Source organism: Camelina sativa, chromosome 5, assembly GCF_030686135.1.
Source record: "Camelina sativa cultivar CO46 ecotype springtype chromosome 5, ASM3068613v1".
Taxonomy (NCBI): Eukaryota; Viridiplantae; Streptophyta; class Magnoliopsida; order Brassicales; family Brassicaceae; genus Camelina; species Camelina sativa.
In genome coordinates, this window is record NC_141884.1 from 41388798 (window position 1) to 41408927 (window position 20130).

At 37.6% G+C, this 20130-nt stretch overlaps 6 protein-coding genes across 8 annotated transcripts; 1 reads left to right on the forward strand and 5 right to left on the reverse strand.

Moving 5' to 3' along the window:
* Positions 1-1103: 1103 nt before the first annotated feature.
* LOC104788616 (uncharacterized) lies at positions 1104-2729 on the reverse strand. 2 transcript variants are annotated; one of them, XM_010514377.2, is made up of 5 exons: positions 2601-2729; positions 2496-2522; positions 2383-2407; positions 1468-1644; positions 1104-1383 (listed from the first exon to the last, which is right to left on the reverse strand). In XM_010514377.2, exons 2-5 carry the CDS (start codon positions 2498-2500, stop codon positions 1267-1269), a joined length of 324 nt encoding a protein of 107 aa, XP_010512679.1. In that variant the 5' UTR covers positions 2501-2522; positions 2601-2729; the 3' UTR covers positions 1104-1266. The 2 variants fall into 2 exon arrangements, with proteins under 2 accessions (XP_010512679.1, XP_019101756.1); XM_019246211.2 differs by having other exon boundaries at positions 1468-1647.
* A 51-nt stretch (positions 2730-2780) lies between these two features.
* Positions 2781-5636, reverse strand: LOC104788617 (caffeoylshikimate esterase-like). 2 transcript variants are annotated; one of them, XM_010514379.2, is made up of 7 exons: positions 5487-5636; positions 5266-5356; positions 5058-5090; positions 4048-4194; positions 3767-3897; positions 3499-3636; positions 2781-3421 (listed from the first exon to the last, which is right to left on the reverse strand). In XM_010514379.2, exons 1-7 carry the CDS (start codon positions 5520-5522, stop codon positions 2936-2938), a joined length of 1062 nt encoding a protein of 353 aa, XP_010512681.1. In that variant the 5' UTR covers positions 5523-5636; the 3' UTR covers positions 2781-2935. The 2 variants fall into 2 exon arrangements, with proteins under 2 accessions (XP_010512681.1, XP_010512682.1); XM_010514380.2 differs by lacking the exon at positions 5058-5090.
* Positions 5637-5865: 229 nt separating this feature from the next.
* LOC104788618 (large ribosomal subunit protein eL8y) lies at positions 5866-7720 on the reverse strand. The gene is made up of 6 exons (XM_010514381.3): positions 7538-7720; positions 7194-7235; positions 6896-7097; positions 6456-6754; positions 6255-6347; positions 5866-6156 (listed from the first exon to the last, which is right to left on the reverse strand). The coding sequence occupies exons 1-6, from the start codon at positions 7538-7540 to the stop codon at positions 6025-6027; spliced, it is 771 nt and encodes a 256-aa protein (XP_010512683.1). The 5' UTR covers positions 7541-7720; the 3' UTR covers positions 5866-6024.
* A 627-nt stretch (positions 7721-8347) lies between these two features.
* On the reverse strand, positions 8348-9907 carry LOC104788620 (outer envelope pore protein 16-4, chloroplastic). The gene is made up of 6 exons (XM_010514383.3): positions 9721-9907; positions 9588-9639; positions 9478-9509; positions 9348-9381; positions 8876-9096; positions 8348-8734 (listed from the first exon to the last, which is right to left on the reverse strand). Exons 1-5 carry the CDS (start codon positions 9790-9792, stop codon positions 8882-8884), a joined length of 405 nt encoding a protein of 134 aa, XP_010512685.1. The 5' UTR covers positions 9793-9907; the 3' UTR covers positions 8348-8734; positions 8876-8881.
* On the forward strand, positions 9908-11808 carry LOC147945060 (pentatricopeptide repeat-containing protein At3g62890-like). The gene is made up of 2 exons (XM_087452521.1): positions 9908-11240; positions 11327-11808. Exons 1-2 carry the CDS (start codon positions 9957-9959, stop codon positions 11753-11755), a joined length of 1713 nt encoding a protein of 570 aa, XP_087308647.1. The 5' UTR covers positions 9908-9956; the 3' UTR covers positions 11756-11808.
* Positions 11809-11860: 52 nt separating this feature from the next.
* Positions 11861-19160, reverse strand: LOC104788621 (cysteine-tryptophan domain-containing zinc finger protein 3). The gene is made up of 12 exons (XM_010514384.3): positions 18399-19160; positions 17767-17839; positions 17555-17685; positions 17117-17473; positions 15871-17039; positions 14011-15733; positions 13763-13926; positions 13516-13676; positions 13271-13431; positions 12521-13130; positions 12301-12429; positions 11861-12193 (listed from the first exon to the last, which is right to left on the reverse strand). Exons 1-10 carry the CDS (start codon positions 18498-18500, stop codon positions 12933-12935), a joined length of 4239 nt encoding a protein of 1412 aa, XP_010512686.2. The 5' UTR covers positions 18501-19160; the 3' UTR covers positions 11861-12193; positions 12301-12429; positions 12521-12932.
* Positions 19161-20130: the final 970 nt, after the last annotated feature.

A 20130-nucleotide genomic window follows, 5' to 3' on the forward strand; every position in this document is an offset into this window, starting at 1 on the left:
ACCCCCTCATAAAATAAGAAAAGAAAATCTGTAGACATTATTATAAAATTAAAAACTTAAACCGCTTTTTAATAAACTCAAACCGATATATATGAAATCTAAACACTAACCATCTCATTTGTGAATCCAAACCGACATATAATTTCGTTCTACTTGTAAAATCTAAACCCTAACCATCTCATTTGTGAACCCAAACCGACATATAATTTCGTTCTAATTGTGAAATCTAAACCCTAATATCTCATTTGTAAACCCAAACCGACATATAATTTTGTTATACTTGTAAAATCTGAACCCTAAACATCTCATTTGTGAACCCAAACCGACATATAATTTCGTTCTAATTGTAAAATCTAAATCCTAACCACCTCATTTGTAAACCCAAACCAATACTTGCGTTCTAATTATAATAATGTGCCAGATTTTAGAACAATATTTGCGTTCACCTCTAGGGATGAACCTCTCTATTCACCCCCTTATAAAATAAGGAAAAAAAATCTGTATACATTATTATAAAATTAAAAACTTAAACCGCTTTTTAATAAACTCAAACCGATATATATGAAATCTAAACACTAACCATCTCATTTGTGAACCCAAACCGACATATAATTTCGTTCTACTTGTAAAATCTAAACCCTAACCATCTCATTTGTGAAACCAAACAGACATATAATTTCGTTCTAATTGTGAAATCTAAACCCTAATATCTCATTTGTAAACCCAAACCGACATATAATTTTGTTCTACTTGTAAAATCTAAACCCTAAACATCTCATTTGTGAACCCAAACCGACATATAATTTCGTTCTAATTGTAAAATCTAAACCCTAACCACCTCATTTATAAATCCAAACCAACATATAATTTCGTTTTAATTGTAAAATCTAAACCCTAACCACTTTATTTGTAAACCCAAACCGACATATAATTTTACTCTAGTTTTAAAAATCCAAACCAAGCCAAATATTTAACTTTCCTTAATTAAAAGTATACAGAATTTATTTCCTTAATTTGAGTTACTTTTTAATTTAATTTTTATTTATTTTTTAAATAAAATATTAGATGGAAGATTTTGATTGGCTGAGAGAAGAGAAGGTGAATGGAGAGGTTCACCTCTAAGAGTGAATCTAAGTATTTTTCTAGATTTTAAGGCTCATGATCAAAACATGTTTTATCCGTTGAAGCAACAGTTAGAATTTAACAAGAAGAAGCGAGAATTATCATATGAAGAACAACGACGAGCCAGCCATCTCAATTACTCTCTCACTTGGGGTTCCTGAGGACGATAATGACAGAGTCTCCACGCAGGAACATCTTGCTGATGAATCGATCTCTGTTGACAGGAAGCGCTTTCTTCTTTCCTTTACCGGTTTTTGGGACCTAAAAAAAAACCAGAGAACCCATGTAAGAAATGGCACTTGTTTATACATGAACCAGAGACATAAAATGGATACAGAAGTTTACCTCAGTCCACATCTCTCTGACATTTTCAAGAACCATGTTGCAGTGCCTGTCAAACGCTCTAACTCGCCCAAGGAGTTTCCTGTTGTTACGGCAATTGATCAAGACCTGAGTGTTGTTCTTAACACTCATCATAAGAACAGAGAGTGGTCCAGTGTTGAACTCCTCCTCAGTCTTTCCCTGCTACAGAATTACAAAAAGCATTAGAAACTAGGATTCACTCTTTAAACAAAAACAAAAAAACTGAAAAGAGAGTGGAAATAACAATGCAGCCAATACAAAATTGCATTGATAAAGAACATCAAGTACTCATCCAAAACTCTAGAAGATCATCTGTGAGTAATTCTCAAGATGCGAGTAATTCTCAAGACAGTGTCTCTGTTCAGTAGCACAACCACTACAGAACCCACATCACTACCAAAAGGTATTCATTCATCAACATACTCCTCGGTCTTTCCCTGCTACAGAAGTACAAAGCTTTGAGGAACTAGGATCCACATTATAGGAGTAAACAACAATGCAGTAACAACACAAGATTGCCTTGTTAAGAAACATCAAGTACTCATTCAAAACCAGCAACTATTCACATAGCCAAAACTCTAAACGACCATCACTTAGCCAAAACTCTAAACGACCATCATCAGTTAGCAATTCTCAGGACAGTGTCTCTCAAATTAACTAGCACACACAACCCCTAAAAGATACAGAAACCACATGACTTTTAAAGAGAATTCCATCAACAAATTCCAAATTGAGAATCCGTAAGTATAAAAAAAGAAGGATAAAGGAACTCAAAATCTAGACATAGACATGGCACAACTAGCGAAATTAGGGTTTTATGTTTATGCTTAGATTTAAAACAAGAGCTTCAAATAGATCGAGAGAGCGAGAGAGATAGGCGGATAGAGAGTAACTTACGTTGGTATCCTCGTCCATTGGCTTACTGAAATCGACAAAAAAAAAACAGTGTGAGAAAAAATCTAGAAGAAGAAGAACAAAAATAAGGAGACGAAGATGAGAGAACCCAATACCTCATGTTGACTTGAAGACGGTGGAAGCTGCAAAGGTTCGAATACGAAGAAAATTAAGAAACTGAGTTCCAGAGGAAAGCAGATCGGAAGAAATTAGGGTTTTACCTGCTAAAGCTAAATCCCGCTTTCGTTTTCCAAAGATCTCACTGTGAGAGAATAATAATGTTGCAAAGACGACGACTCGTCAGAGAAGTCAAGGTTAATGGCGGTTGAAGAGGGCTGAATTTAGGCCCATATAATTATTGGGCCAGAAAGAGTATATAACAAATTAGATTAAAGCCCATATTTCAGTTGTTAATTATAATTATGGCCCATTTTAATAATTCAAAGGGATTACAAAGATTTTGACTTTTCCACGGTTGATGGTTTTATTTTTTGGAAAACGAATATGAAATACAAAATAAACACATGAAAAAAACAGATTCTTCTCTGTTTTATTATTACATAGAAGATCGATGAACCAAACGGCGTCCACCACCACCGTTTAACCCACAAAGGAGACTACTACTACCTTGTTGTGGTCGTTTAGATTTCTCTTTACCGTTGTTACTAACGACTTTAATAACATTGGAGGTACGATCTTCTTGTATGGGAGTGACAGTGAGAGAAGCGGAGTCGCCCGTACGTACGTCAAGCCAATTCACCATGTCAGCAAAAACGAGGTCAACGTTAGCGTCAGGCTCACCAGAAGTTAACCCATGCCACATGCCTGGGTAAAGCTTGATGGTTTTGTCACGTGTGCTTGCTTTCTCGAACAAGGCTTTGCTTATCTCTGGATCAGTCACAATGTCTGCTTCACCGTGGAGGACAAAAAAAGGCAATGTGATCTCGTGGAGGGTTTCTTCGAGGTCCATGCTTGTTCTAAGCATTTCAAGTGCTGTTTTAAGTCTTGGCTTGTCTTGATATATCAGCTTGTTGTTCCTTATCTACATTTGTAGAACTTTTTTTTTACTACACTTTATAATTATGAATTATGTCTTGAGTAATTCGATTAGTGTACTACCTCTTCGCGCTTGACAGGATCCTTGAAAGCAGAATCGATAACATCTTTGGTTGGAACGATCTTCCATTTTGGTATAATATCTTCAACTCTTGTTAGTAGATTTATGACCACTGGGTGTGGTTTCACCTTCTCTGATATCTGCTCAAACACACACAAACTAATGAAAAAAGCTGTCTTTAATTAATCAGATTAGTGTCTTAATTTTGATCATAAAAGGAATGAATGTAAGGATTTGGTAAATAAAGAAGGGAAAGAAACGTGACGTGACCTTACACATGGGAGCAACGAGAAGGGCACCGTTCCAAAAAGAAGGATCTTTCTTGTGAAGCAACAAAGCAACCGCACCTCCCATTGATTCTCCATATAAAAATCTACCTTTCTCTTTGTATTCTTCTTGTGCTATATTATCAAATCATAAAAAAATTAGGTGTTAGTCTTGTTGATGGAGATTGGACATGTGGCCAGTCCAGTCTAACACCGAGAGATATAATCCAAAACGATATACTCTTTTAAAAACAAAAATGTAATTTGGTTTCCATTGTCAAGTACCAGAGATGAAGGTGTAATAGTCGTAGCAGTCATTTACTATATTACTGAACTTTTTGATATAGCAACGAGCTCCCTTGGACCGGCCATGTCCTTCGTAGTCCATACCAAACACCGCGTAGCCCGCTGATGCCAACCGTATTCCGCATTCTATTTAAAAATTATTATTATTAGAAGTCAAACAACAACATTTGAAGTTCAATGAGACAAATGTGGTTAAGCAGAATTAGTAGTGAAAGATCACAATTAATTACGGTTCACGAGTTTCTCGTTGTGTAAGGAAATGAGAAACATAACTAATTAATAAACATACTATATCCGTGGGGACACTTAACTAGTTATGACTATTACATTCTGTCTATTTCTTATTACTTTTTCTAGTTAGGTAAAGACAAATCACACGTTTCTAAATTATTCGAGATAATTTAGAAAGTAGACGTACCATACTTAATCTGATAAATTAACAGTATGATTTTAGTTACCGCTAAATTAGTTACCATGGGATGGGATAGATAGATAAAACAAAGTCAGCCACACCGGCTTTATAGGGAAGAAAAAAAATACGAAAAATGTGAAGTAAGAGATAAGGATAGTGTAACGTTTCCCCAAAATAAAAGATAACAACAACAAGTTATTCAAAAGCTACGAAGCCGACAAAACTGCCATACTCATAGATATAGTCCTGTAACACACTTTTTTTTTTTTTTTTGTTATAAAATTATATATCACTAATTTGTCTTTGCTACCATAAAATTAGATAGCGAGATCAGAGATCTACTACAATGAACACAAATATGGTTATATACCACCACAAAAACTCTCGATCTCATTTGATAACTAATTACTCTTATCCAATGCCATACCACTATAACAAAACACTAGAAAAATTAATGATTGTCTCTGCTTTTCTTTCTTTATATATTAAGTATGGTATCTTTAGTCTTTAGATTGCATTGCGGGGCAGAGAGGAGCATTAAACGAGAGAGAGAGAAGAGGAAAAAATTAAAGAGTACCTCTCATGAAGCTACTGCACTCCATAGCGTAACCTGCACAATATATATATATATATATATATATATATTTGACCAATTCTTCTTTACTTTATTTTTTTCAATGAATCAAACAAATCAGAGAGAAATCCTCGGAGAGTTTTAACTCAAATTAAAAAAAAAAAAAACGGAAGATTCAATCTATAAGTAAGTTAGTTATATAGTTAGTTACCATGGCAGAGGAAGACCAGAGCTCGAGGAGAAGAAGATGGAACCCATCTGCAAGCGAACAACTCAACGCCTCTCGAGTTTTTTATGTATTCCTGTGTAGATATATGTAACATATGTAAGAACACGTACGAACCTATCAGAGTAGTAGTAGTAGTAGCAGAGAATCTCTGGAGAAGTAAGTAAGAGAGAGGATCAAAGAAAGAATGACAGAAGAAAACAAACCTCCTCGTATTCGTATTCGAATCTCAACTTCGTCATGCTTCAATCAGAGATCAAGAGAGAGAGAGAGAGAGAATCTGCTGCGTTTCAGATATAGAAAGAGAGATATAGACGGAAGACCGAAGGCAGTTATATATACTTTTTTTTCTTTGTTACAATAAAGAATTTTATTTGGAATAATAAAGAAATTTAATTGGGAAAAATTAGAAAAACATTTTGACATCATGGGCGTGCGAATCAAACAGAGAAGCCCATTCAATGGTACCCAATCTACAAGAAGCCTTCACTTGCAAAAAAAACACTACAAACCACCACGAGAATGAATATACGGTTCTAATTTCAAAACGAGTTTCAATGAAACTATAAGGAGATATAGGCGAAATGGATAACAAAACTGCATAAAATCCTGAAATAAGTAAATGACATCCAAAAAAGATTAAAGAGAGCATAAATGTTAAAGGTAAAACAGGTATTCAAGATATTGCTAAACAGAACCATAATCTTATGTTTCATAAGAACTGACGAACAAAAGAGATGCTTCTTAGTTCATTCTCTGGGCAGCCTCCTTAGCTAGAACCCTCTCCTTAGCTTTGGTCTTGGCTTGTGACTTTGATCCCATTATGCCACCTCCCCACTTCTTCCTGTACTCCTCGAACTTGTCGTTGAAGTTTGCCTATTCACCACCCCCCAACAAAATACGTTAAGAGTCTTTATGAGAGAATGTTACTTTTTCTAACTTCTCTGCTATTCAATAGTCAAAAGCTACTTTACCTTGATGGCCTCGAGGATTTTGCTGAACTCAAGCTTGTCTTCGTTCTTGACAGTGGTCAAGCACAAGGCAGCAGCAGTCTTCTGGTGAACGACCTGGAAGTAGGAGCAAGGAAAATGAACACTAATCAGAATATCTGGTTAAGTAAAGAGAAACTGTATCTAATGGGGTTTGAATCCATGGGGACTATCAAATTATATTACCGCTCCAAGACGAGATTTGCCCTTGACAATGCAGTAAGGGACTTCCATTTTCCTGCAGAGCGCAGGTAACCAGACAACCAACTCGATTGGGTCAACATCGTGGGCAATGACCACAAGCTGAGCCTTGTTCTGCTCGATGAGGTAAGTCACGTGGTTGAGTCCATACTTCACAACAATGGGCTTCTTGGATTCGGAAGTCTTTCCTTCGGTCTCAGCTTGAGCCTTCTTCAAAAGACGATCTTTCTTTGCAGCTTTGTCTTCTGGCCTGTACTTGAGAAGAATCTTGAAGAGATTGGTTGCTGCAAATAACAAATACACAACATACGTTAAGCAACTGATCATTAAAAAACCAAAGAGAAGAAACAAACACATGGCTCTCTACTAACAAACAAATAACAAAGCAAGTTGCTCAAGATAGGAATCAAAGAGAGAGTTTATACCGAGATTCTTATCAAGAGTCTTGGTGAACTGGTTAAGAGCTGGTGGGACCTTTAACCTCTGCTTAAGGATACGCTTCTGCCTTTGAAGACGGATGGATTTAGGCCATTTGATGTAGCGAGTAAGATCCTTCTTAGGAGGCAAAGCACCACCGATACCGAATTGCTTGGGACGTCTCTCAAACAATGGATTGGTAACTTTCTCCTAAAAAACAAACACACCACAAAACCTAATCAGAATCCACATACATACAAAAACTGATACATTACGAGAAGAACACACAAATGATAGTATGCTTACCGGCTTCTTCTTGGTAGCTACTTTCACTCCCCTTTTGGGTGCCTAACATCGCATAAACAAAAATGTAAATAAGCATATCAGAAACAGGACTCACTACATCATAGCTAGTAGAAGAACAGAGACTAATTCGATGCGTTCCACAATATAAACCACGGAATCATGTACTAATCTATGCTAGATTCCAGGGAAATCAAGTATGAGTTAAATCCAGATTTATGAAAGAAGAAATGACGATTCAAAGGAAAACGAAGAGCCATATAGATCTAAAAGCAAACGAAACTTAAAACGAAATGTATCAAACGACGGCGGAAGTGAAAAGGTGAAAATGGAGTGAATCGGCGTACCATAGTTGTCGATTTCTTCTTCTGGAGGTAGAGACGGCTGAGATGAAGAGCGGCAAAGCACTGAAATTAGGGTTTTGGGTTATCACACTCTATTTATAAAGAGGGCTGCCTCAAAGCCTATATATTTATGCTAAATTACACTTTTGGACACTCTCTTTCTCAAAGGTTAAAAAGTGTAAATTAATTTTTCTCGACGCCAAGAAAATTGTTAAGCGTATAAATTTTTATGATTTTTTTCTAATGTTCAAAGAAAGCGCTAGGCGGTAACTGGGCGGTGACTCAACGCCTAGCGCCTAGAACGCTTAATCGGAGCCTAGGTGATTTTAGGCGGTTTAGGCGTTTTCAACGTAGAACATTGTATATGTAATATATTGTAGACAAAAATATATGTTAGATAAATAAAAGTAATAAACCATAAACAAAACTTAGGAAAAAATGTTTTTTTAATTGATATCAACAACACATAAAGATTTGTAATTATGTATATGAATGTAAAACTTTAAATTTCAAATATACATAGTTAAAAATTAGATAAATATATTAAATCGAAATATATTTGATTTTAGGCAGTTTAGGCGGTCATCTAGGCGTCGGTTGAGCGCCTAGCGCCTAGACGGCGCCTAGGCGACCGCCTAGACCGCTTTTTCGAACACTGCTTTTTTCTAAGCTCTTAATTTTAAAACAAATTCAATGATTTTTCATCTTTTGTTATGTAACTACAAAAACTATATACTTCAATTCTATACATTATTGTAATTTTATTTTATTTTTACCTAAACATTATTGTGATTATACGAACATCAAATCAACTAATTAGAAGAACATACATTCAAAATTCTGAATACTTTAAATTTACACATACAATTCAGCTAACAATGGCTGTTAAAAATCAGTATAGATGTTTTATTTTTATGACCAAAAATATCTTTGCAAAACATTATACACTATTCAGTCTATTCCACACTTAATCAGGGGGCAGCAACTAATGCAAATGCGGTCTTGGGTTTGACAGACTTCGTGTGTTTCATTGGAGAACATGTATACAGAGGCAAAACCAAAATTGCGGTCCATAGAAAAATCGAACATATCCACTGGTTCAACCACCTAGATTCGTGTGAAACAGAGAGTCGCGGAATGATCTTTTACGTTCCAATTCCAAGACACAGGTGTCTTGATCAATGGACTTGTCTCAACGACCTGAAAGCAACAAAACAAACAGTCGTGCGTTACAAATAGGTTCAATATCCAGTGACTAGTCTACGGCTGCATCAGAAGGAATCTGATCTAAGGAGCCACCACACTCACGTTAAGAGAGCGAAATTGATACAATTCAATCACCTTTAGTTAGTGATGTTTAGACTCTGTCCTGGTGCTATTAGCTAAAACACTAAAAGCAGAGACGAGTCCAGCGGTGCCAACAACATGAGCCCAGTTTCTTGTACTAATAGCAACAGCTGCTCCCGCCACAGCTCCTCCAACCAAAGCATTCACCCAATCACTCTTGCCTCGATATCTTTGAAGCCCACAATGCGTCATAGTAAAAACACCACTTACAAGACCTAAAAAACGAAAAAACACCAAACTGAAACTGATGAGAATCAAATCACTAATCCAAGAATCCGGAAGCAAGTGGAACTAAGAAGCAGATCAAGCAACTAATCCAAAAACTTAGAACTAAGATTATATCACATAGATCATACATGATCTTTCAAAAAGAAGAAGCATATGCAACATTCTAGTGACAGAGAAGAGTATCAAAAGCCTAAGTGTAAAAAAAAAACACACACAGAGAGATAAAGAAGTAAATTACCGCACTGAAATCCGAATCTACCAATGGATTTGGCCTACAAAAGTCAGAGCACAAGCTATAGATTAATCTTTTGAAATGATTGCTCAAGTTCTCAGAATAAAGAAGCAAGAGAGACTACTAGATTATTTACCACATAGGAAGCCTGAGATACGCCGCTTAAACCTGGCGAAAGCAAATCAGCACCAAGTCACTCAAGAGATGAATTGAAACTTGAATCAATGAAAAAGCTAATGTCAATACCTATTTTACGTGCGTCACGAGGTCCGGCGCAAAACCCATATAATCCACCCGCCTGAGCTTCATCAAAATAAAATACAAAAATCTGCTTAATATCTCAGACATGACTCCAAATGTATAGTATATAAGTAATTACCGTCGCGACACGGATAACTGATTCAACGGCGAGGGAAGAGCAAGGCACGGCGGAGAGCAACTCTTCCTCCATCTCTCGATTCTCCCCTAAATTAGAACAAAACCCTTTTTTTTTTTTTTTTTTGAGAAACCCAATATTGCAAATTAAAATACCGGTTTAGTTCGGTTTTATCAAGAACCGTTTTGATATTTTAAAATCGATTTCTGACACACTCTCTCTCGTTTTAAGTTGAGACGATGAGCAATTATACGAATCCGATTTTTCACATTCGCAATCTAAAGCTTGAATCTTTCGTATGGAACATCATCATTCGTGCCACTGTTCAGAATGTTTCGCCACCGCCTCCACGACATTCTCCGATCTCAGTCTACCTCCGTATGCGCCACCATTGCGTCAGACCTGATTTTCACACTTTTCCGTTTCTTCTCCCTTCCTTTGACAATCCGATTCATCTCCCTCTTGGGAAACGAACTCATGCTCAGATTCTTCTCTTTGGACTTGATCAAGACCCTTTTGTACGAACTTGTCTGCTCAATATGTATTCTTCTTGTGGCGACTTGAGTTCAGCTCAGCGAGTTTTTGATGAGTCTGTCTCGAAGGATTTACCGGCGTGGAACTCGGTGGTTAATGCATATGCCAAAGCAGGGTTGATCGATGATGCGCGGAAGCTGTTCGATGAAATGCCTGAGAGAAACGTCATCTCATGGAGCTGTTTGATTAACGGCTACTTTACGTGTGGGAAATACAAAGAAGCGCTTGATCTGTTCCGAGAGATGCAGTTACCTAATAAACCAAACGAAGCTTTCGTTAAGCCCAACGAGTTTACAATGTCTACTGTGCTCTCGGCTTGTGGGCGATTGGGTGCGCTCCAGCAAGGGAAATGGGTTCACGCTTATATCGATAAATACCAAGTGGAGATTGACGTTGTCTTAGGCACAGCTCTCATTGATATGTACGCCAAATGTGGAAGCCTCGAGAGAGCAAAAAGGGTTTTCAGTGCCTTGGGTTCCAAGAAAGACGTCCAAGCTTACAGTGCTATGATATGTTGCTTAGCTATGTACAGTCTCACTGATGAGTGCTTCCAACTGTTCTCTGAGATGACCACGGGTAACAACAGCATAAACCCAAACTCTGTCACATTTGTGGGCATTCTCGGTGCTTGTGTACATCAAGGTCTAGTAAACGAAGGAGAATCTTACTTTACAATGATGACTGAGAAATTTGGTATCACTCCATCGATCCAGCCTTATGGTTGTATGGTCGATCTCTACGGAAGAGCTGGTTTGATTGAAGAAGCAGAGAGATTTATAGCGTCTATGCCTATGGAGCCTGATGTACTCATTTGGGGGTCTCTCTTAAGCGGATCGAGAATGCTTGGGGATATCAAGACTTGTGAAGCTGCACTCAAGCGACTCATCCAGCTAGATCCTATGAACAGTGGAGCCTATGTGCTTCTCTCTAACGTCTATGCCAAAACAGGGAGGTGGATAGAAGTTAAGCGTACTAGACACGAGATGGAGGCAAGACAAAAATACTCCCCACTCCTTAACTCTTTGCTAAATACTGTTAATACAATTTCTGAACTAACTACAGATTCTCTCTACAGGTAAAGGGCATTAAGAAAGTTCCAGGATGTAGCTCTGTTGAAGTAGAGGGAGTGATTCACGAGTTTGTTGTAGGAGACGAGTCTCACGAAGAGAGTGAAAAGATCTACGCTATGCTCGATGAGATAATGCAGAGGCTAAGAGAAGCTGGATATGTTTCAGACATCAAAGAGGTTTTACTTGATCTTGACAAGGAAGGTAAAGAGATGGCTTTATCTTACCACAGTGAGAAACTGGCGATTGCTTTCTGTTTGATGAAGACAAGGCCTGGAACTCCAGTGAGGATCATCAAGAACCTCAAAATATGTGGAGATTGTCATCTTGTGATGAAGATGATCTCGAAGCTTTATAGTAGAGAAATTGTTGTGAGAGACTGTAACAGATTTCACCATTTTAATGGCGGGTCTTGCTCTTGCAGAGATTTTTGGTGATACAAAATGGCACCAATGTTTGGTTTGGATTAAATAATACACACATTACTGAATTTTGGATGTTAGACGAAACTAGAAAGAATAGCTAGTGTATGATCAAAAGGATTGTAAAATTCCCACTCATATAAGTTATCTATATTGAGATAAAATATCCATCATCTTTGATGAACAATGTACAATTTATACATTAACGCCACTGAAAACAGAGGAGGCATACATACATATACACTCAGTCGAGAATTTCCAGTCAAAAACAAACGTATTGTTTTAGCTACAAGAACCAAAAAGCCTATTTCAGAGCTTTAACAGAAAACTTCACCTGAAAATCAGATCGGGAAGTTACCAGTGACTGAGAAAGCTCCTCCGGCAGAGAAAGACGGCAAAACTCTATTTGTAACTTATACTTTCTTTATCTACAAACAAAAAAAGAAGACAACACTGCCAAGAGAAAGAGCAACAAACGGACATCAGAGTTGAGTTTGAGTAAATAAAATATAAGATCATTTCAAAAAAATGGCAAAAGAATAGATGAAACTCTTTCGTACCTCCTAAAATTTAGAAAGCCTATCACCAGTACAGGGAAAGCTACTATAACTCCAAATCTTGTAATCTTATTATATCCTTTCTTTGTAAATACCCTACAGGGCTTATTTAGAATGAGAACAGTTTAAGATCTGCAGAAACACATCCAAATTAGATTAGCACAGACAGAAGAAGAACTTACTGAACCAAAAAGATATTGCAATTGATGTATCGATGACTGACCTGATACTGAGAGAACTATCTTTCACTGTCATGGAAATAGAAAATCCAGTACCAGAAGTTACATCTTCATTGCTCTGTATAATCCATACATGGTTCTTGCGTAATTAGTTGGGAATGAAGCTTGTTATGATGTTGCCTTCGTGAATTTTTCCTAGGTAGAATAAGAGAAGCATCTGAATAAGTCAAATGCCAAGATCCTTCCTTGGTCTACCAGAAACGTCTTCAAAGCGGACTCTGTCAACTAAACTCTTCTTTGTTTGTACACATGACTACGGGATCCAAAGAAAATCCTGAAATGCCGTTTGTGAATGAATGGAAAATGGACCCAGAGCAGCAAGGCAGCAGTGACTTTTTATCAGAACTTAGCCCCTTCTCAGTTTTTGCAAATTAGTTACTTCATTTTCTCTGTCTTTCACCGGTCATTGGCCTTCATTGCAAGCTTCACTAAACGTAGCAGTCCCTCCACGTCTTGAAAGTTATAATCAAGCGCGCTTTTAATGGATAGAATACCCTCTCCTTGTTGTTGGGCCTCCCCCAAGTTTTCAATACAAGCTGCTAGTGCCACACGTGATTTCCTTGAGGCATCCATTGCCAGATTTACGTCCTGAGCCTACAAACAGTAGGGTGTAGCCGAGATTAATCACACTGGCCTATGTTTTATGACTTTCCTGGTTTTAATCACTCATCTTCCATTCAATTAACAAACAAATCTGTGGGGGATGAACTTGCAAGGGGCATTAATACACTTACAAATTGAAGCAAACGTAGAATATTAGAGCGGTTTTGCGCAGAAATGACGTGGTTCCCAGCAACTAAAGGAGAACTGATGCCCCTTGAGGTGCCTACTCTGTCTGCTGCTGCTGGATGGTTCACGTTATCGACATCCGAGGCCGAAGATGAAGGAGACTCACCTAAACAGCAGTGACAAGAGCATTATAATGGGAAAGAATTATAAGACATGGCTAATTAATTTGGCTATCTCCAACTTAGCTTACCTGGCGGAACCATTTGCAGAGAAGTCTGCAATTCATTTCGATATCTATTAGCACTTGTGTAGGAGGAATTAACCACTCTCATATATGCGACCTCCATGCATTTGTAAGCCAGAGCAGCGGCTCCCATATCTTTAGACTTCTCATACTCATGGGCACAAAATCTATCACGAAAAAAGGTTTTAATGCTTACAACTGGCAAAGAAGGAATGAACGATGTTTTTCCTTTTTCCTCACAAATGTAAATTACCCGCAAAGATTCGCTGTACTACTATAAATCTTCATAGATTGGACCATTGTCTCTCCTTGTCTAGCACTCTCGTTGCTACTCATCTCCAAGAGAAAAGAACCATGAAGAAACTTAAGGCAAGCTTGGAAGTAAAACTCAATCTGCTCAAGGTTTGATACAGAACCCTGCAACAACAACAAAAGCAAGACCATAAGAAGCGAATACAAAAGAGAAAAGAGATTACACTGCAACTGAATTATGAGGAAAACCTTGAGACGGTCAGCTGTATGTTTCAAGTCTTTAGCTTCTTTTAAAGTATTATGGGCGGCCTGCGCATATGTTACTTCCTTTCGTAAGGGGCTTGGAGAAGGCTCACTTTTCCTTCTTATTTGGGCTGTTGTCTTTGTCACATCATCAGCTTGAATATTATTATTTCCAGCTGATGTGCTGCATTTATCGACTTTCTTACGGACAGAAAGCATAGACGAATCCCCTTGGACACCTCTGGATGGTGGCCTTGATGGAGAAGCTAAATCTGCTCTATCTCTATTACCCCTTTCTGATACTCTTTCGGAGTCGTAAGGTTTTGGAATGTTTGGTCTCACGACCATATCTGCTCTACTGTCAGGACTACCATCACATATTTTCTTTTCAATATGTCTCGGACCATCCCGTAAATCAGACCTAATGCTTTGGTTCTTGTCTTTGGACCGAGAAGATGAACCTTTTCCTGACTTCTTTGCCAATGAATCATTGCTACGTCGATGATGATCGCTAGACTGCTTTCCTTCACCAACAATATGATCCAGTTTTCGAGGTATATCCTTGTGGCCACCATTCTCATAATTAGCATCGAGAGAAGGATCAACGCGCTCTTTGGTTTTCAAAGATCCTTTATCATCCCAACCATCAAGCACGGAAGACTCATGGGATCCATGTTTGTCCTTCATCCGCGTTTGCGATCTATCACTCCCACCACCATCTTCACCTTCACCATCTGAGAATCTTCTGAAACTACCTGCTGCAACGACGTTAGCATCATCAGATTCTTCTTTCTTCTTTCTCGCAGATATACCTTTCTCGGGGTTGGAAATCCTCATAGGTGAGGAAGACACCGACTCAACAGGCGAACATTTAGCTTCCTGGGAGCTGTTCCTGGGTTTATGAGAATCAGAAATCTTAGAAGAACTTGAGGTGGCTGCGATTGAGTTCTGAACATGTCCATACTCTCTTTTCAAATTATTTCTATTTTTCTTTTCCAACTTCCCATTTCCTTGAGAGTAACTAGGCTCTCTTTCTTCATTACGAACTCGAGCTTTCTTTCGCTCATGATTTTCGTCCTCGCTGTAAATCCTAGAACCATGGCTTTCTCTCACTTTCCTCTTCTTAATTCCCCCAGTGCTATTGCTATTTCCCGTGTCTGACGCCCCTCCTTCCTCTTTTGGCATTTTGGAGGAGACTCGAGGCTTGGGCTTTATATCTGCTGAAGTGACAGGGACACCGCTACTCGAGGTAGGACGTCCATTTCCATGTTCAGGTTCATCAGGAAACAGAAAACTTTCAATCTTCATTTTTTTGGACAGCATAGAACTGTCTAGATCTGTTTTTCTTTTGTTATTCACCTTCAAGGTCTTCGACTCATCAGAGTGGTGATCCACAGTTTTTCCTTTCTCTTTCTGTTTCTTTATTTGCCTCGCATCCTCGGCCAAATCCCTAAGTCCATGCGAATTTTGAATACCATTTCTTGCCGATATATGGATGGCCTTGTTAGTTTCTGCAGTTCGAGAACCTTCTTTATCCCTTCCATTATCTATCTTTCTGAAACCCTTTTTCTTCTTCTTTGTGTTGTCATCTCCCTGGTTAAACTGAAGCTTAGGGCCACTGGGGTTACTCTGCATTGGAGCCTGACTCTCAGGGACAGGGATCTGATACATTGCATACAGAGCTTTCGTTGTTTCCTCTTCAGGAACATTGCAATAGTTCAGTCCAGGCCTAAAGCACGTTATCATAAAGAGATTCAACTTTTCTTAGTTCCTCATTCCGAAAAAAGTAGGACCAAAAACAGATCACCTCATATATCACACCGACAAAATAATAGGACCAATAAAAGAGAAAGAAAAAAAACTCACAGCCAATTAAGCATTGTGCACATCCATTTCTCAGGAAGGTCTTCTGGGACGACGCCAAAAGGAAGAAGCCGCCAGGTTTCACATTTGTCACAAGCAACCCAATACAAGGGTTCTTGTACGATCTCCGGATTTGCTTTCGGAAGAGAAGCATCAGAACCAAGTGTTCTCAATACTGGCTCAGGACCAACATTCATAGATTCTGCCAGCGGGAAGCTTGATTTTTCAGGCATATCTTCTAAGGCCGGAAGTCCCTTTTCTGACATCCGACTATCTTTTACTGCAAATGAACAATTCTGTTCCTCTTCTTCTTCAGAGTCCCCTATGTCTCCAAAAAAGTCTTTGTAAGTGTCCTCTGCTTTTTTGCCATCTTTTTGTGGTTTCAAGGCTGCCACTTCCTTCTTCTCAGCTTGACCATTCATCTTAGTCTCAAAAACGACAGAGCTTTGCTGTTCCTTGAACTTTGATGAAGACTGTGGCTCCTGTTCTGTCCTATCATACTTCAGCTTTCTCAAAGGATGTTCTGGCTCCACCTTATGACCACTTTTCGGCTTTGAAGCACTCGGTTCCTTTTTGACTGATTCAGAAGCCTTGCTTCCTTTGTATTTGCCAACTTTCCTTGGGTATCCTGAAGCACCATCGTCACCAAATTTAGTCTTTTTGTCTTCCCGAACACTTCCAGTAGAACTAGTCTTTGGATTCTCATGATGCGTCCCAAGATCTTTATGGCTATTTAGACCCCACAATCTTCTGTTGCCATCACCCACCATTTCGCCCCTAGCAGTGCCATTGTAGTTTTCCTTGGATGCATCAAATAATTTACTACTGGCTGTTTCTCTTTCCGCAGCAGTAGGATATGATGTGTTTGTTTCCATTGACTCCTTGACAGTGGTATCAGTTCCATCGAACAGGCCCTTCTTACTGCGAACATTCATCTCCGCAGAAAAGCTGCTCCTCTCCACAACCTTTTTTTTCTTCTCCACTGATGGTTTCTCTCCAGCCTTCTGAGGTTCCAAAACGTTCGCCATACCATAAGAACTCTCATTGAAAAGCCTGGGTGGAGATATATACTTATATTCCTTTTCTGATTTTTCCCTTTCAACGAATCGAATCAGATCATCAGAGAGAGGAGATAGCAAATGACAATGATCCACAGGAAAGGAAGTCATCACCTGCATATAAGAATATATCAGCACGATAAGCATACAAAGAAGACTGTTTCAGTATTGGTGTCACAAAACAAACTCACATTAAGAATACTGGTGGGAGACTCCATAGGAGAAAAACCTTGAGGTTCCCCATTCATCCCTTCACTACCTGAAAGACTATTATTATCTAATGACAAAGAAGGTGAGACATCAAGTCCAAGGCCACTGTATATCGCAGCAGCATTCTTTTCCGTGGATAAACCATCTGATACCACCTTTATCCGAAACTTCAGAGAGTTCTGTTTACTGAAGACACCCGGTTTCTTGATTGCAGATTCCTGTCTGGAACTAGAATTGGGTTTCTTGGATTTCATTGATTTTTTGGGGTTTCCAGAAGAAGTAAGCCCAGATTTTGCCTTTCTAGGAACACTAGACGAAGCTGCGTTGCCACTCTGAGACTGAGAGAAGGAAATAAGGTAAGAGAGTAAGCATTACCGCATTTACAAAGAGCAAAACGCAGACAAAGAGAAACAATATACCTCTCCTAGTAAGTTGTTTGGGGATCTAGTCCCTATAGAACTCTGAGGTTTTGCTGGTGTCTTCGGGTGAGACCAAACAGGGGAACGCTGATAAGTTGGTAAGAAAGAGCCATAGCCACCATATTTCGCCCCTGTAATCAAAATTCAAAGGACTAGTTTCACACTTTGTGGACCAACCAAGAAGAAAAGTTGCTGCCACACATCTAACATACCAAGATTCTCTGCTGAAACACCGCCCTCGAAGTCTTTCTGGAAGTGTCCAAGGATGTGATGAAGCTTCTCATCCTTCAAAATTAAACAATAGAAAAATGAAGTCAACAGCCGAAACATAAATTATACTCTAGGATGAGGATACATTAACAGAACTTATGTTTCGATACTACTGAAGTGAATATAAAAGGAAAAAACAAAAAAAAAGCCTTTCAAAATCTCTCTGTGGACACATTTCCAGCAAAATTGTAACCGATAAGATGTAAAAAAAATCAATGCGCGAATTCGGAAACTAAAGAATTCCAAATAGAAGGGTAGAGATAATAATCCTTGAAGTCTAACCACTTGACCAAACTAAAATGCGCAATTTAAGGTGGTGTTTTGTTACAATTGAATCATAATGGAACTACCAAACAAAGTATAATTACCATATAAACTGCATACACATACAACACAAGTATATATCCCTAGTCAAAGTGATGATGCAATATAATTCAAAGAGACTAGACTAGGTAACACAGAAAAACACTGCAACATTATTATTATTAACACTTGCACAATTCATAATTCCAGTTTTCTTAATAAAATAAAAATCCTAGGATAAGCTGAGAAGAAGAAGAAGAAGGTCTCTCACAATGTAAGAGAGATCGCTATCAGGGTCTATGCTACCACCACCGTAATCGTTAGTAATATTGTAAGAGCAAGCCTCTCCTTCTTCAAGTTCAGACTCCTCCATGATTAAAGTATCTAAGTAGCTTAACCTCGAACGAAAACCCTAGAGTTAAACAACCCTAGCCCCTTTGTAACATTGCAATCACCCAAAGCCCCTCCCCAAAAAAAAAAAAATCAAATCAGACCCGAATCCTCCTCCCTAGAGAAAAAAACGACAACGTAACACAAAAGTGTAATCCCACCCGATCAACGAATCAAACCCAAATCGAACAACCTCTAACAAGGATCGAATTTATTAAAATTCCGATCAAAGCGAAATTACACAGCAGACAAAAGTAGAAGAAACCCAGAATTATTATGATGTAAACAACAAACAATTAAACAGCAGTATCGGCGAATTCAATTGAAGGAAAAAAAAAAAAACAATCGGATCGAATGAAAGCAGAATTGTGTGTATTTTATTTCTAATTGCCTCTCCCCCAAAAGGATCACAAAAAGAAAAAAAAAGAGAGTATCGATCTCTCTCTTTGTCGCTGGGTAAAATCAATTAAGCAACCCCCAGCCCTAATCCAAACCCAACCCAACCCAACCCAACCAAAAACGAAAACGTAAGAAGAATCTCCCGGGTTTTGGTTATAGGGCAGCCGCGGTTTATTTTTTTCCCTATTCTTTTATTTATTTTTATTTATTATGTTTCCATTTTTTCTTCTCTACGTGTAACAAACATAATCAAAGTAACAAATGTATAAGAATATTTAAAATATACCTCATTTCAAAATATAAAATGTTTTAACTAAATACGCAGATTAAAAACTAACGGTCTACTTTCCAATCATAACCAAGACTATAAAATATAAAGAGAATAATATAAAATATTTAATTAATCAAAAAACTAAATAAAAATTTAAAAATATCTTATATTATGAAATAAAAAATATACTCCAAAACAACTTATATTATAAAACAGAGGGAATATATGATATTGTAAAATAATAATAATAATATGATGGAAAATAAACTGATCTTTCACTTTCATTTTTTTTTTTGGTTTATGAGATCAAATATCTGTACTAGCTTTTTGCTAGTGGTCTGAAATATGTAACTATACAAAGGCGCGTGGAAAGATGGTGTCTTGATTTTTTTAACTGTTAATATTTTGTCTTGCACATTTTTTTCACTAATATAGTCAGACTCATTTAGTTGTGGAATCAAACATACGTACGTTAAGCTAATGATATATATTTATGGTTCAATTCAAAAATTGTATTTGTTATGTGTCTAAATTTCATAAAGTACATGTAAACTTGTAAATGTACCCACATTCCCCCATTGATTTTGACATCTTTATATTCCATTTACTATGCATTTATGTGATATAACGTTATATATCTCCGTATAAATAAATTCAAATATATCATTATCAATCTAAATTTATTATTATGGTATATAGAATCTATAATAGTATTTTTCAGCAGTTTTTGATTAAAATATGTTTTTGGAAACATTTACCATTAAATATCATTAAATTTTTATATTCATATCCATACAAGTTTAGTTAACTCTCTCTACTAACCAAACACAATTAAAATATTTTAAATATCTAAATATATAATGTTTTAAAATTAATATAGATATTTAGAAGATTTATTTCAGATTAAAAAAAAAATCTCCTATCATCTCTTTTTATTTAAAAT